At 36.8% G+C, this 15,381-nt stretch overlaps 1 protein-coding gene across 1 annotated transcript; it reads left to right on the top strand.

Annotated features, from left to right (window-relative positions):
• The first annotated feature begins 6,249 nt into the window (after positions 1-6,249).
• Positions 6,250-7,231, top strand: LOC102923613 (olfactory receptor 4C15-like). Its single transcript, XM_006997593.3, has one exon. The coding sequence runs from the start codon at positions 6,250-6,252 to the stop codon at positions 7,183-7,185; it is 936 nt and encodes a 311-aa protein (XP_006997655.2). The 3' UTR covers positions 7,186-7,231.
• The last annotated feature ends 8,150 nt before the right edge of the window (positions 7,232-15,381 follow it).

Raw genomic sequence — 15,381 nt, 5'->3', positions numbered from 1 at the left:
GTTTCTCTTGGTGCATCTCCATCAGAGTCCATGCTTCTTTCTACCCCAGCTTTTCCATACACATTTGTCATTTCTTTATTCCGTTTCACCCAATTCATATCATATCAAAGCCCTGAAGAAAAACAGATAAAAGCTTATGAAGAAGTTCAAGGACCTAGGGCAGAATCTACTATTATTTTCTTTTCTTTTTTTTTCCTGAATAGACATGATGGAAGCCTTGTATACATTTGTGTTTGTATCCACAGTGCACTTCTTATCCTAGTATAGAATAGCTTCTTTTTGCAGTGTGTGATGCTTAAGGCAAAGAACTATACAGCTTCCAAGTGTAGAGGTTAAATGACTTTTGAATGCCCATCCCCAAATGGGACAGCTATATGATCCCCTCCCTAGATCCAGGATATATCTTGGAAAATATATCTTGGAAAAGAAGACCGGAATATCATGAGAACTTGAGGATGATGAAGATTACAATGAAACATTGTCTTCAGGGAATAGCATGATCATTTCCATCATGAAACAATCAGCACCTGTTAATTCTTGTACTGGACTGGCACAAGTTCCATTATGTATAGGGAAGGGAGTCATGAATTCCAAAGTGTCCCTGAGGAGCCACTGACAATTAAATGTTCCTGGTTAAGGACTACCATTTTTTTAAGCATGTAATCACAGACATGTTGTCTATGATCCATCAAATAATCTGCAATTCATAATACTTAAAGCCAGGGGGTCAAAATCAAGAGACTCATATATAGGAGGAAGAATGTAGGGAAGAAAGGAGAGGTCAGCATAATTGGAATGGCTATAAGAAAGTGTACTGTGTAGTCAAAGTGGTCATAGAACACTGCGTAAACACACATTCACTCTCACGCACACACACATAAGCATATATATATATATATAATATATGCATATATATGTACATATATACATGACCTTGTCAAAAAAACAAAAACAAAAATACTCTTTAAGGAACTGAGTATTTTTTTTTTTTTTTTTTTTTTGGTTTTTCGAGACAGGGTTTCTCCGTGTAGCTTTGCGCCTTTCCTGGAGCTCACTTGGTAGCCCAGGCTGGCCTCGAACTCACAGAGATCCGCCTGGCTCTGCCTCCCCAGTGCTGGGATTAAAGGCGTGCGCCACCAACGCCCGGCCAGAACTGAGTATTTTTATTAGTGTATACATTCTTACATATTTATATATGAAATTCGAGACAGGGTTTCTCTGTGTAGCTTCGGGCCTTTTCTGGAACTCAATCTGTAGCCCAGGCTGGCCTCGAACTCACAGAGATCTCCTGCCTCTGCCTTCTGAGTGCTGGGATTAAAGGCATGTGCCACTATGGCCCAGAGAAATGTTTTTCTTTAATTAACAGTCCTTGCTAGTGTTTTCCAGAACAGTAGATATTATACTTAAGATTGATTGATAAATCCCTTGAAACAGAACTCAGTTCTTACCATGCTTGGTGAGCATGTGAGTATTTTACTTAAATTACACTCAGAGACATTACAAACTATTCAGTATATAACACTTTCTTAATCCTGAAACTGAAAATGTTTCATATAAAACCAGCCCTCAAATTTCTAAAAACTTTGGAAGGAAGTGAAAATATTACAATTTCTCAAGCAAGTGACAAAGTCCTCAGAGTTATGTCTCTGATATCTTTGAGCCAGAAATTGTCCAAACCCTAGGAGAGCTGTGAGGAAGTCTCATAGGTGGATGACCTCTCAGGGAACATCCATTAATTCCAGTTGCAATTACGGAATGAATTTGGCTCCATTTTTCTTCTATTATTAAATCTTGTTGACTATGGCTTGAAGGAAGTTGAGTACTACTACCTTCATTACCAGACCTGGTCTTCTGTGCAGAAGGAGACATTGGCTAAAAGATAGCATTTTGGTCACCATTACATGAACTGATTTCAGTAGAAAAAAGAGACAGATGTCTTCAGGATTTACAGACGGTCAACATAAGGTGAGACTCAGAGGCACATTTCTGAATTTATGAAGATGTTTTTAAATTGTAATAAAACACTCTAAATTTGGATGCTGTAGTCAGGCTACTGTGTGTTTAATGCAATAATTTACTTTTCAGTTCATAAGTGTGTTCTTGAAATTTCTATCAACTCTGATGTACAGATTCCTTATCTTTAATGAGGACTTTTTACGATAAAAGTTAGGGCACAAAGAAGTGAAGGAATAATACTCTAAACACCATAAAACAGCTTTTTAAAGTAATAACTCCACAGTTCCAAAAGCATTAGTTGTTAGTTTGCAAAGTCCTTTCTTCCCTCCTTCCTTCCTTCTTTCTCTCAGCCCTCTGTTCCTTCCTCCCTTTCCTTCTTGCTTTCTTGCTTCATAGGCTGTTTATTCTCTCCCTTCTTATATATTTCCCCAATTTATTGAAATGAAAATAATTTTCAACTTGTCATCTTCAAATTGAAATACAATAATCTAGGAGACAACATGTTTTTGTACAATGTCCAATAAAATGTTACCAATTTTTTAAATACACATTCATTTACACACTAGTGTAGTTGCCATTCTAATGTTTGAATTAAAAGTATTTGTGAAAAATTAAAATGCTTTGCTGTTTGTGAAAAACACTGATAAAGGGTCATGACAGACAAACTGCTGCTAAACTGTATACAACATTGAAAATCAACATAAAATGTTCTATTTGCACAACTACACACTAAGACAGGCACAGGAAAGGACATTATGGTCAGAATAATTAACCTCATAAACTGAAGTTGTCTGATTTAAGTTTATCTCATCCTCTTAAGTATTTCTCAGTATTAGGATTCTACCTCTGGTCTGTTTAGGAAATTAAGTGATTAATGCACTGAACTGCTTGAATGGCAATAGTCACTGCCTGGGCTGTCCCTTAAAATGTGACGAATCACCTAGCTATCAAAGGAGAAGTTTCAAAAATCCATTAGGAAGGAAATAGGAAGAAATAGAACTCCCTCAGGTTACAGAAACTGTAACACCAGTGAGTTTAGCCCTTAAGAAAATCAGCAGAGCAACACTGAGGACAGAGAAAAACGATTAGGAATCTGAAATGTACTCTTTGTCCTGACAGCCATAGAAATTTGCTTAGCTACACACACAAAAATCAATTTTTATTTGTAGATAATTTTATATTAAAATAAGATTTACTTATGGAATTTAATATAAATTGTAATTTAAAATAACATTTCAACTTCAATTTATGATTATTGTTGTTGTTAACAATATTTTACTTTTTTGAAATATATTTCAAATCAGCTACATACAATGACAAACTTTCTGTTTATTCCCTCTGATAGTTTTAAGTATATACATACTTTGCATTAACAAAAACGTTCTGTTATCTGCAGACAGATTGATGCTACAATTATCTTTTTTGCTACAGTCAGTGTGAAGGAAATAGTAGTAAATATCGCCAGTTGGCATTAGGGAGGAACATGCCCCATGATCACCATTCAAGGAAATGACTCAGTACCAGTTTCTACAGTGAGAGGTCCCTGAGCAAGACTGGAGACCACTCTTTAATATTCAAATTCATGACTGTTGGGGACAAGAAGATCAGCCATTTATGTAAACCATTAAATCAATTATGTAAACCCTTAAATGAAAGTGTAGACTTGAAATCTAAGAGTATTTAAAGATGAGAAGGCATTAACTCAGCAGTATGCCCATATATGGAAAGAGATTAATAGTTTAAACATGTTATTATATATGATGCTAAGTTCTGTTAGCACATGAGTTCCACTTTCGATACTGTAAAAATTGATCTGACAATACATCATTCTTTTCAGAACTTCAAATGGAAATTGATTTTGTAGTTTAAATATTCATGTATATTATAAAATATTTTGAAAACAGTAACGAAATTTATATTTAAATACCCATACTTGTATTCTATAATATCAATAAAAGGAGACCAAATTTTCTTATGCTTCTCTAACCTAATATACTATAAAAATGCTCTGTAGTTGAGATCTTCAAAATATTAATGTTTCATTTATGTACCATGTGATTTTATTTTGCAAGTCATATTTATATACCATTCCTATTATGGATATTTTAGGTATTTCTGTGTTCATTGTTTATTTTAGAAATCTGTATTGAGTTTAATAACAAGGAAGGAGATTTTATAATCACTAAATGTTAACTTTATAAACTAATAGAAAATATTTTGACAATGCATCATATCCTAATGTAAAATATTTGAACTTAATTCTTAGCATAAATTTTAAGAGTGGGTATACTAGTATAAAGAATATAAACATGGTTATAATTTGAAGTTATTTCTTATATGTTCAACAAAAGCACTGCCTGAATAAATATCTTCTAATTGATATAACTTTGAAATTGAGACTTACAAGTTTTTTTTTCATAAATATATTGCATGTTTCCTCCTACCCAAACTTCTCCCAATACCTTCCCAACTCCCTACTCCTCAATTTTATGTCTTTTTCTCTCTAAACACACATGTACATGCACAGTGACATTCCTTTATTTTTTGAGTGCTTCAGTTTTCACATCAAAATATGCATGTGAAAATTGTTAGAAATAATGCTGTCATTAATACTCACATGCTCTTGTTGACTTACAGTGTGCATAATACCTTGATAAAACTATTGATGTGGCAGGTTGTGGTGGCACTTCTTATAATCCTAGCACTTGGAAGTGGAGGAGTGATGATCAGGAGATTAAGGTCATCCTAGTGTAAATGGTTACTTTGAAGCCAACTTGAGCTACATCAATCTTTCTCAACACTCCCTTTATGATAAAGAGCCATGTGTTTGTCTTCTGTGGACCTGAAACCTTGATGTCTGACAGTTCATCTCATGGTAAGTGACTCTTACACATAAAGCTGTTTTCATACTATTTGACAACAGAAAGTGAGCAATTTTTCTATTTACAAATATTTTGATTTGTCTGTTTTATATTCATTAATATTTGCTTTATAGATGAGATTTTCTTACTGTATACAATGAAATGTATCAATATATCAACAGCAAAGACCTCCTCTCTACTTTATTTTTGTCATTGTTGCTGAACCCACTAAATCAATTAATGCTGCTCCTATGGGTATGGTGCCTTTCAGTGGAACATTGGAAACCTACTAGTGGCCATATCCTCAATAGAGTGATTTTCCCTCCTCAAGAACAATGCATTGTCAACTCTAATCAACTTCAGAGGATAGATTTACTTACATGTAAACTGTGTTTGTTACTTCTACATGATAGCCATTAATATCAATCATCATTTTGCTTTTCCATATTGACACATTATTCTTTTACTCACTTTTTGCTATATGCATATATATGTACATATATGAAGTTACACATGTATATATACACATACATATATATATATATGTATTTTAAAAATCACAGAAAAACATTTTATGAATACATTTCTGTTGTACATATAGAACAGAAAAATCTATAACATTTTAAAGCTGCATCTACCTAGGAAAAATGAATTCAAGAGCTAGAATATTCACATATATGTTTTATTAAAGAGTTTTCTATTGAAAGAGTTTTCAAGTGGAAGAATTAATGGCATATAAATGTAAGTCTTATTTAGACATTTTCAACTTGACCCTCCTCTTGATCTTTGGTGATATGAAGATAAGTTTTTTAATCACTATGTTTTATAGAAAATTCATATGAATTTCAAGCCATATATCTTACTCTATTAAATTTTTATTGTATAAATAATTGGTAAGTAATTAAGTCTTAAGACCAGACATTGTATTTACCATGAAGTTTCTCTTTTTCATCAATGTGATTTTCACCAATTTTCATTTATAGGTCATTGATCCATTGGCTTCTATTCCTTGATTCCTGATTGTCTTATCAAGATTTCTCATGCATGAATAAAAAAATAATAGATATTTGAATGATTATATAGAGAAGTAGACTTTCGAAAAACAATCATTACTCCGAAGTTCTCACTGAGATAAAATATCTCAATCATCATCCTGTTCAGTCTATTATGTAGTCATGTGTGCTGGGACCTGTGTCTCCAAAGTCACCAGGTTAATGATAGTTTTGTTCATTTGATCTTAATATCTTTACTAACATTTGCACAGAAAATATTTTTACTATCTCCTGCCACATACTGCTGACAAGAAAGTTGAGTGCTGAGCATTTTTGCATTATTTTATTTGTTGTTGATAATATTGAAATACATGAAGAAAACCTTTCTCATATTTTCAGGTTTATGTGAACTCATTTATTTAGTCTTTTTCTCAAGAATCATGCTAAACCAAAGCTTTGTCACTGAGTTCATACTTCTGGGACTTTCACAGAACCCAAAAGTTGAGAAAATATTGTTTGTTTTCTTTTTGTTGGTCTACCTTTTTACTCTTGGCGGCAACATGATAATTGTGGTAACAATTGTGTGCAGTCCCACACTCTTTGGTATCCCCATGTACTACTTTTTGTCTTTTCTATCTATCCTGGATGCATGCATGTCTTCTGTAATCACACCCAAGATGATTATAGACTTCTTCTTTGAGAGGAAGAGCATCTCCTATAAATGGTGCATGACACAGCTATTTGCTGTCCACTTCTTCGCTGGGGCAGAAGTGATTGTCCTGGCATCCATGGCCTATGACCGCTATGTGGCCATTTGTAAGCCCCTTCACTATTCTTCCATCATGAACAGGAGGGTGTGTGGCATTCTGGTGGCAGTAGCTTGGGCAGGAGGTTTCTTGCATTCTATCATACAAATTATCTTCACATTGCAGCTGCCCTTTTGTGGACCCAATTTTATTGATCATTTCATATGTGACTTGTTCCCGTTACTAAAGCTTGCCTGCACTAAAACACATATTTTTGTCATTTTAGTGTTTGCCAACAGTGGGTCTATCTGCATCATCATTTTTTCTTTATTGGTTGTTTCTTATGGTGTCATCTTGTTCTCTCTGAGATCTCACAGCTCTGAAGGGCGGCGTAAAGCTCTCTCCACCTGTGGATCCCACATTACTGTTGTGCTTTTGTTCTTTGTCCCATGCATATTAATATATGCACGAAATACTTCTGCATTATCTTTTGAGAAAAATGTTTTTATATTTTCTGATGTCTTGACACCATTGGTGAATCCCATAGTTTACACTTTCAGGAATAAAGAAATGAAAAATGCCATTGGGAAAATGTGGAGGAGATTGTTTAATTTTCCTGGTAAACATTAAGTCATTTAATTTATAGGGATAGGAATATGGCTCAGTTTGTTCCAGAAGTTGGTGTGTGTTCATGAGGACTTGAGTTGGGATCTTGATGTACCTTTCCATCTTGATGTGAATTTCTGATTCCAGTACAACTAAGGCAGGTTTTGGACAACACTTTTAATACAACGCCAACTTAAGAGTCTGTGGTGATATTTTAATTGTGCTGAAATGTGATTTTATTTGTACTTAATAAATAAAGTTTGCCTGGGGATCAGAGGTTATCACATAGTGAGGTCATATAGCAAGCCATAAGCAGAATTCCGGGCAGTGGTAGCACATACCCTTAATCTGATCACATGTCACACAGAATCTATGTGTGGTCTAGGACACAGCCAATAGTGGTGACAGGAGCCTTTAATCCCAGTACCAAGCATAGAGACCTAAAGGTCTGTATAGACAGGCAGTGATGTGGCTGGGCTTGGAGCCAATGAGAAGGCAGAACAAAAAGGCAATAAAAACACAAGTCAGACAGGAAGATGCTCTCTCTGGGGAAGACGGCTACAAGGTGGTAAGATAAGGTAGTCTGGCTCTTCACTAGTTGCTCTGATATCTTTGGCTATTACCTCTGTATGTGGCTCTGTGTTTTTTTATTTAATAAGACTGTTTAGAAAATCATCTACAAGAGTTGATGCTTCTAGATTACTTAAGACACTTTATCCCACACCATCAGCTAGACCCACTCTTTCCACGGGTTTCCATAAACCCGATTCTCTAGGAACTTGTTCCCTTGAGTATCAGATTGACACTGCTGTCTCCATTTACGTTCTATACCCTTTATTCTCTGAACCATTGAGAAAGCATAGCACTTCCTCATCCCATAGGCTTCGTGGCTTTCCCTGGATGTCCTCATAGTGCTTCAATATTTATAAGCTCCTTTCAGAACTCCCATAAGCAGCTTACTCCTAAGTCATCTAACGCCCTAGCACTTCCAGGTAGGCCTGAGCCTACAGAATCCAATTTCCCATGCACGCCTGGGCATAGTGAGTCAGGTATACAGAAATTGTTAGCTTCTGATGATTCACATTAATTAACAAATGTCAGCAGATATAGGTTATAATTCATGTAAAATTATTCTTCTGTGTTAGAACACAAATGTGAAATTTACATAAAAGAATATATCTTTTGTATCTTGAATATGTGTATACTTAAATAGTGCTTCTTCTGGGTAACATTATCCTAAAATTTCAAGAATTATTTAAAATTTTCATGTCCTGTAGTGTTTGAATTAATACAGAATGGGTATGAATCAATGTTTAAGAATATAATGTACCAAACTGTTTGGTATTTTTCCATTTCTGAATAGGTCTAATGTGCAACATCTAGTATTTTTTTCTTTATCAAGAATGGACTCAATGCTCAGTCCTCTTATATTAAACATGCTTTCAAATCATCTTACAGATGTTATGAAAGGAATGAATATCCTCTGATGTCTAGAATCTACATTTTTAGATTTTTTTCATTTTTAAAATTTATTTATTAAATTTAATTTTACATATCAGCCACGGGTTTCCTTTTTTCTCTCTCCCCCACCTCCCCCCCAGCCCACCCCCATTCCCATCTCCTCCAGGACAAAGACTCCCCCGAGGATTGAGTTCAACCTGGTAGATTCAGTCCAGGCAGGTCCAGTCCCCTCCTCCCATGCTGAGCCAAGTGTCCCTGTATAAGCCCCAGGTTCCAAACTGCCAGTTCATGCACTGAGGACAGGACCTGGTCCCACTGTCTGGATGCCTTCCAAGCAGATCAAGCTAATCAACTGTCTTATTTATCCAGAGGGCCTGATCCAGTTGGGGGCTCCTCAGCTATTGGTTCATAGTTCATGTGTTTCCTTTCTCAACAATTCTCACTCACACAAACCCTACTCTTTCTCACCAACTGGACTCCTGGAGCTCCACCCGGGGCCTGGCAATGGATCTCTGCATCCTGTTCCCTCAGTCATTGGATGGGGTTTCCAACATTACAATTAGGATGTTTGGCCAGGTGGCCTTCGAATACTTCAGAGATCTATTCAGAGGGCCTGGTCTAGTTGGGGAATTGCTCAATCATATCACAAGAGCACTTGCTCAGCTATGTTCATTTTTAGAAATTTTAAACTCTGATAAAAACTAGAATTAAAATCTCATACCTTAAATCCACTACCTGATCAGCTTTTTGGTGAACACTGCTGCAAGTTCAAGGCAAGCCTGGTCTAAAGAAAGAGGCAGTTCTCAAAAAATAATAGAAAATTTATGCATTCTCAAGATGAATTTTCTGAAAGAGCAGTAAACTTAAATCAGTCAACTAAAATCAGGAACAACTCATAGGTGTCCACTTTCAGTCCTATTCAATACAGTGCTTCATACCTTAGCTAATGCAATAAGACAAGGCAAAGAAATAAAATGGATACAGTGTCAGATAGTTTTGATACTCATCTTCACATAATCTTCAGTAACTTAGGAGACAAGCTTGCAGGCACATATGTGAGGGATTTTCTCAATTAGGCTAGCCTTTAGAAACACCATTGAGGGTTCCTCTTGAATAATTTATCAATGTGGGAAGATCCACCTGACAAATGAAAGCTCTTCTCTTAGCTTGTGTAATGAATGCTCAAAAAAAAAAAAAAAAAAAGGAAGCTAGCAAAGAAAAGATATTCCTTGGTCTGTGTGGTGATATTTTATTTGTGCACCCCAACTGGATCTCTGTAAGTTCATGGCTATACTGGGAACAGAGCCAGGCATGGTGGCACATACCTTTAATCCTAGCACTAACCATGGAGGTATGGAGGTCTGAACAGACACACAGGAAGTGATGGGCAGAAAGAGGAAGTGATGTAGCTGGGCAGAGAGAGGAAGAGAGAAGGCAGGGACAGAAAGGCATACAGACCTGGGTATACAGGAAGTAGGTCTCTTTTTGCCTGAGGCTTTCCTAGTGGTAAGAACATGGCTGGCTTCTTTCTGCTTCCCTGACCTCTCAGTTTCTACCCCAATATCAGGCTTCAGGTTTTTTTTTATTAATAAGATCATTTAACAATTTGTCTTAAAGCTCTGCTTTGAAATTATGGTTGCACTGTGACCAACTGCTTCAACCTCCTGGTATCGTAAGCACCAACCATGATGAATTAATTGCCCAATGGAAGTGTATAACTCAATATACTTTTCCTTCTTTAGATTGCTATATCAGGAATTCTGTTGCTGCAATGAATAACATAACTGATACAAAATTTAGTATAAGGAATGAGGTTATTGTTCAAATGAACATAATCATAGGTTTCTTAGACTTTCAGAACTTGTGTGTGGTATATTAGTCTAGAAAATCCTTAGCATGCCAGAGACAGTGTTTCATGGGCCACTCTGGCAGGAGCTTTGAAAATAAAAATACTGAGAAAGTATGGACAGTGAAAGCTTTCATCATCAGATTTCAGAATCAATGAATTATTCTACTAGAAATTATACCAGGGGTCATTTGAATGGTATTTGCTGAAAAGTCTGGATTCACTTTTGCCTCTGTTCTGAGAACGTGACTGAAGTTGAATTTAAAGGCAATGCTTAATTTATTTGGTGAGACGAAATTTCAGGAGAGCAGAATGTTCATTCTGTGGTTAGGCTCTTTTTTTTTTTTTAAGGGCAATGAATTTATTAAGAGGGAAACTCACTGTACAGAACAGAATTGATGATCATAGACAGAACAGCAAAAGTATTCTATTTCTGCTCCTTTGAAACAGCCCCCTCTTCCATGGCTCCTTACTAACTTTATGACATCTATGGGGATTCCAAACAGAACACACGTGTAAAGTTTCAAAGTTAGCATCCATATATGAAAGAAAAAAAAAATCACCGTCATAGCTTCCTGGGTCTGTGTTACTTCACTTAGAATAATGGTTTTTATCACCATTCATTAACATTTCATTTAACACAAATAAAGATGATTGCTTTCTGAAAGCATGTTAAATAAACAGATTATTACATTTTAGGATAGCAGTTTTAAATTTTAAGTGACCTCAGGGTGTATTACCAACTTTGCCTGTGAGGTCCAGCCTATGCTCCAGTCTCTTATAAGAGATATTTATATAATTCATTGCCAAAATACTTTACTAGAAGCAATACAAACAACACAACCAGCTTTTTGGAAAATAGTTTGGTATGTTCTTATAAATTTAAATATATACACAATTACAATCCAGTGATTTCATTCCTAGCTGTTTATAAAGAGAAATGACACATGTGGATACAAAGATATGGAAGCTTATAGCTCTTTTATACATCAGCTCCCTATAGAATATATCCATATGGTGGAATTATTTTTTTCTTTTCTTTTCTTTTACAATACCATTTGGTTCTACATATCAGCCACGGATACCCTCGTTCTCCCCCCTCCTGCCCCCCTTCCATTCCCCTCAGCACACCCCCATCCCCACTTCCTCCAGGGCCTCCCCCAAGGACTAACATCTACCTGGTAGACTCAGTCCAGGCAGGTCCAGTCCCCTCCTCCCAGATTGAGACAAGCATCCCTGCATAAGCCCCAGGTTTCAAACAGCCAACTCATGCACTGAGCACAGGACCCGGTACCACTGCCTAGATGCCTCCCAAACAGGTCAAGCCAATCAACTGTCTCAACTATTCAGAGGGCCTGATCCAGTTGGGGGCCCCTCAGCCTTTGGCTCATAGTTCATGTGTTTCCATTCGTTTGGCTATTTGTCCCTGTGCTTTATCCAACCTTGGTCTCAACAATTCTCGCTCATATAAACCCGCCACTTTCTTGCTAATTAGATTCCTGGAGCTCCACCAGGGGCCTAGCCATGGATCTCTGCATCCAGATTCCTCAGTCCTTGGATGGGGTTTCTGGCATGACTATGAGGGTATTTGGCCATCCCATCACCAGAGTAGGTCAGTTCCGGCTGTCTCTCTACCATTGCAGCAGTCTATTGTGGGTGTATCTTTGTGGATTTCTGTGGGCCTCTCTAGCACTTTGTTTCTTCCTTTTCTCATATGGTCTTCATTTACCATGGTCTCCTATTCCTTGTTCTCCCTGTCTGTTCTTGATCCAGCTGGGATCTCCTGCTCCCATAGCCTCTCTTTCCCTCAATCTCGCCCTTCATTACTCCCACTCATGTCCAGGTTGTTCATGTAGATCTCAGCCATTTCTTTGTCATTGGGCGACACTTGTGTCTTTCTTGGGGTCCTGTTTTCCAGGTAGCCTCACTGGTGATGTGAGTAGCAGTCCAGTCATCCTTGTTCCACCAGTATCCTCCTATGAGTGAGTACATACCATATTTGTCTTTCTGAGTCTGGGTTACCTCACTCAGGATGATTTTTTTTCTAGATCCATCCATTTGACTTCAAACCTCATGATGTCATTGTTTTTCTCTGCGAGTAGTATTCCATTGTGTATATGTGCCACAATTTATTTATCCATTCTTCAGTTGAAGGGCATCTAGGTTGTTTCCACATTTTGGCTATTACAAATAATGCTGATATGAACATAGCTGAGCAAGTGCTCTTGTGGTATGATTGAGCATTTCTTGGGTATATGCCCAGGAGTGGTATAGCTGGATCTTGGGGGAGATTGATTCCTAATTTTCTAAGAAAGCACCATATTGATTTCCAAAGTGGTTGTACAAGCTTGAATTCCCCCCGCAGTGGAGGAGAGTTTGCCTAGTTCCACATCCTCTCCAGCATAAAGTGTCTTTAGTGTTTTTGATCTTAGCCATTCTGACAGGCATAAGGTGGTATCTCAGAGTCGTTTTGATTTGCATTTCCTGGATGATTAGGGATGTTGAGCAATTCCTTAAATGTCTTTCAGCCATTTGAGTTTCCTCTGTTGAGAATTCTCTGTTTAGTTCTAAAGCCCATTTCTTAATTGAACTGTTGGGCATTTTGATGTCTAATTTCTTATTCCTTATATTTTCTGGATATCAGTCCTCTGTCAGATGTGGGGTTGGTGAAGAACTTTTCCCATTCTGTAGGCTGTTGCTTTGCCTTGCTGACTATGTCCTTTGCTCTCTAAAAGCTTCTCAGTTTCAAGAGGTCCCAATGATTGATTGTTTCTCTTAGTGTCTGTGCTACTGGTGTCATATTTAGGAAGTGATCTCCTATGCCAATGTGTTCAAGACTACTTCCTACTTTCTCTTTTAGCAGGTTCAGAGTAGCTGGATTTATGTTGAGGTCCTTGATCCATTTGGACTTAAGTTTTGTGCACAGTGACAGATATGGAACTATTTGCAGCCTTCTACACATTGATATCCAGTTATGCCAGCACCATTTGTTGAAGATGCTTTCTTTTTCCATTGTACACTTTTGGTTTCTTTGTCAAAAATTATATGTTCAAAGGAGTGTGGATTAATGTCAGGGTCTTCAATTTAATTCCATTTTTCCACATGTTGGTTTTTATGCCAATACCAAGCTGTTTTTATTACTGTAGCTCTATAGTAGAGCTTGAAGTCAGGGATCATGATGCCTCCAGAGGCTGTTTTATTGTACAGGATTTTTTTTGGCTATCCTGGGTTTTTTGTTTTTCCATATGAAGTTGAGTATTATTCTTTCCAGGTCTGTGAAGAATTGTGTTGGTATTTTGATAGGGATTGCATTGAATCTGTAGATTGCTTTTGGTAAAATTGCCATTTTTACTATGTTAACCCTGCCTATCCATGAGCATGGGAGATCTTTCCATTTTCTGACATCTTTAATTTCTTTTTTCAGGGACTTAAAGTTCTTGTCATATAGGTCCTTCACTTGCTTGGTTAGTGTTACCCCAAGGTATTTTATGTCATTTGTGGCTATTGTAAAGGGTGATGTATCTCTGATTTCCTTCTCAGCGTCTTTGTCCATTGTATATAGGAGGGCTGCTGTTTTTTTGAGTTGATCTTGTATCCTGCTATGTTGCTGAAGGTGTTTATAAGCTTTATCAGTTCCTGGGTGGAATCTTTGGGGTCACTCAAGTATACTATCATGTCATCTGCAAATAGGGAAAGCTTGACTGCTTCCTTTCCAAGTTGTATCCCCTTAATTTCCTTATGTTGTCTTATTGCTCTGGCTAGAACTTCAAGTACTATATTGGATAAATATGGGGAGAGTGGACAGCCTTGCCTCATTCCTGATTTTAGTGGAATTGCTTTGAATTTCTCTCCATTTAATATGATGTTGGCTGTTGGCTCACTATAAATTGCCTTTATTATATTTAGGTATGTTCCCTGTATTCCTAATTGCTTCAAGACTTTTATCATGAAGGGGTGTTGGATTTTGTCAAATGCCTTTTCTGAATCTAGTGAGATGATCATGTTGTTTTTTTTCTTTGAGTTTGTTTATATGATGTATTATATTGACTGACTTTTGTATGTTGAGACACCCTTGCATCCCTGTGATGAAGCTTACTTGATCATGGTGGATAATTGTTCTGATGTGTTCTTGGAGTCTGTTTGCCAGTATTTTATTGAATATTTTTGCATCCATGTTCATGAGGGTGATCGGTCTGTCGTTCTCTTTGTTGTATTCTTGTTTGTTTTGGCAATCAGGGTAATTGTAGCCTATTAGAAGGAGTTTGGTAATGTTGCTTCTGTTTCTATTGTGTGGAACAATTCAGAGAGTATTGTTATTAACTCTTATTTGAAGATCTGGTAGAATTCTGTGCTGAAACCATCTGATCCTGGGCTTTTTTTGGTTGGGAGACTTTTAATGACTGTTTCTATTTCCTTAGGGGTTATTGGACTATTTATATAGTTTATCTGGTCTTGAATTAACTTAAGTATGTGGTACCTAATCAGAAAATTGTCCATTTCTTTTAGGTTTTTCAGTTTTGTGGAGTGGAGTTTTTTGAAATATGACCTGATAATTCTCCGGATTTCCTCAATGTCTGTTGTTATGTCCCCCTTTCATTTCTGATTTGTTGATTTGGATTCTCTCTCTCTGTCTTTTGGTTAGTTGGGATAAGGGCTTGTCTATCTTGTTGATTTTCTCAAAGAACCAACTCTTTGTTTCATTAATTTTTTTATTGTTCTCTTAGTTTCTATTTTATTGATTTCACCTATCACTTTGATAATTTCCTGGCATCTATTCTTTTTGGGAGACTTTGCTTCTTCTTGTTCTAGAGCTTCATGTGTGCTGTTAAGTCACTAGTGTGAGATTTCTACAACTTCTTTATGTGGGCATTTAGTGCTATTAATTTCCCTCTTTGCACTGCTTTCATAGTGTC

The sequence above is a fragment of the Peromyscus maniculatus genome, chromosome 4 (assembly GCF_049852395.1).
Source record: "Peromyscus maniculatus bairdii isolate BWxNUB_F1_BW_parent chromosome 4, HU_Pman_BW_mat_3.1, whole genome shotgun sequence".
Classification (NCBI taxonomy): Eukaryota; Metazoa; Chordata; class Mammalia; order Rodentia; family Cricetidae; genus Peromyscus; species Peromyscus maniculatus.
This window is presented reverse-complemented; position numbering and strand designations above follow the sequence as displayed.

What these genes read in the sequence shown, in the direction of transcription:
- LOC102923613 (XM_006997593.3), top strand. Translation starts at nt 6,250, where the DNA reads ATGCTAAACCAAAGCTTTGTCACTGAGTTCATACTTCTGGGACTTTCA.